This window comes from Opisthorchis viverrini (genome assembly GCF_000715545.1).
Source record: "Opisthorchis viverrini unplaced genomic scaffold opera_v5_2534, whole genome shotgun sequence".
NCBI classification, from domain to species: Eukaryota; Metazoa; Platyhelminthes; class Trematoda; order Opisthorchiida; family Opisthorchiidae; genus Opisthorchis; species Opisthorchis viverrini.
This window is the reverse complement of record NW_008754701.1, coordinates 1-1,432: the sequence shown is the minus strand read 5'-3', so window position 1 is coordinate 1,432 and position 1,432 is coordinate 1. Positions and strand designations below refer to the sequence as shown.

Genomic DNA, 1,432 nt, shown 5'->3' with positions numbered 1-1,432 from the left:
TCTAACCACTGAGCCATCTGGTATGCACGTATCCTACGCACATACGAAGGTTTTAGAAATTAAGCACGAGTATTTCCTATTGATGAATTCCTGTCAACGGTGACGATGACCCTATGTTGAATGATCTTACATAGTTCAGTGAGATAAAAACAGTCGTTGTCGGGGTGTGCAGTTGCAGCATCATCTCTGACATTCGCCGTAACAGTTGACTGGAAAATCCGATTCAAAGACGGACGGTTTTAACATTGTGGTGTTCGCTTCTGTGGATTCAATCAAGCATCTCGGTGTTCCTAAAACGATTCCAGTGTAGTTCCACGGTCAACCTAAAATCGTTTCTCCCCAGGGTGATTGGATGTGTGAAAGTAGCATTGGAGAGTCGCAGCGCCTGCCAAATAATTGGGCATAAAGATTCGGAAACGTGGATATAACTTACAGACGGGTATTTGGGTGGCTAACGGTGAGGAGATTGTAGAAAAATGTAAATCCCTGGATCCGTAGTGCACGGGCATTTGTCTCCCCTTATCACAATCACCAACATTTGAGTAGAGTTGATCAATCATCTGTTCCAAAGTCATGCCACGCCACATGAGCACACCTGCCTCGCGATACTGTCCGTAAATGAAATCATCTTGAAATAGAAGACAGTGAGAGAGTAGAGAACGACAAACAAATCCATATTTGTGCGGAACAATCATATCGCGCGGGCGAACCCGACATACCTGGATTAAGAGCCGAGGCGGATCCAATCTGACATGCTTCTTCACCGTAGTTTGTCATGTAGAATGAGATACGTCCTTGGCGTTGCGATTCATACATAATGCGGTCCATAGTGTTTAACATAACCATCGTTTTGAACATTTTCAATACATGATCTTTTTCGAGCTGTCATCGTAAGTAACAAATCAAGATGGAATAAAACGGGGGAACACACCTGTGGCTCTACTTCGGGGGAAAAGGCCGTACCATCTTTGGTCAGCACACGGTATACTGGCATTATTTCTTCTAGTTCCGGTCTTCTAAGTTCCAACTTAGATGTATAGACAGCTTCTCGGTCGGGGGAAATGTTAACGACAGACAACTTCAATCGTACTAGGCAGGGAGAAATACAGAGCCTACCTTCCGCGTGCATTGAGAAGGAATCTGTCTTAGGTTTGTACACAGTCGGCGAAAAATGAAGCCCGGAACATGCATCATCAAGAAAACCTAAAGCTAAAAGACAAAATAAAAGGAACTACTGGTTAACAGAATGTACCAGGTGAGTTTGGTGAAAACTCTGCTTGGAAAATACACGACCTGCCTTGGTATTCCTATCCAAACCGTCAGTTCTTCACACGCACCGGCCTCCTGTATAAACGGCGGCCACTGAATTATGAGTACCCTGAGGCGACTCAAGGCAGCCATGCCTGTGGAAAATTTACCAATGGCTACTGGG

At 44.8% G+C, this 1,432-nt stretch overlaps 1 protein-coding gene across 1 annotated transcript; it reads right to left on the bottom strand.

Moving 5' to 3' along the window:
• Positions 1–323: 323 nt before the first annotated feature.
• On the bottom strand, positions 324–1,203 carry T265_15971 (hypothetical protein; the record flags this gene model as incomplete). The annotated part of the gene is made up of 4 exons (XM_009179418.1): positions 324–628; positions 720–882; positions 932–1,078; positions 1,117–1,203. The coding sequence occupies 4 exons, from the start codon at positions 1,192–1,194 to the stop codon at positions 324–326; spliced, it is 693 nt and encodes a 230-aa protein (XP_009177682.1).
• Positions 1,204–1,432: the final 229 nt, after the last annotated feature.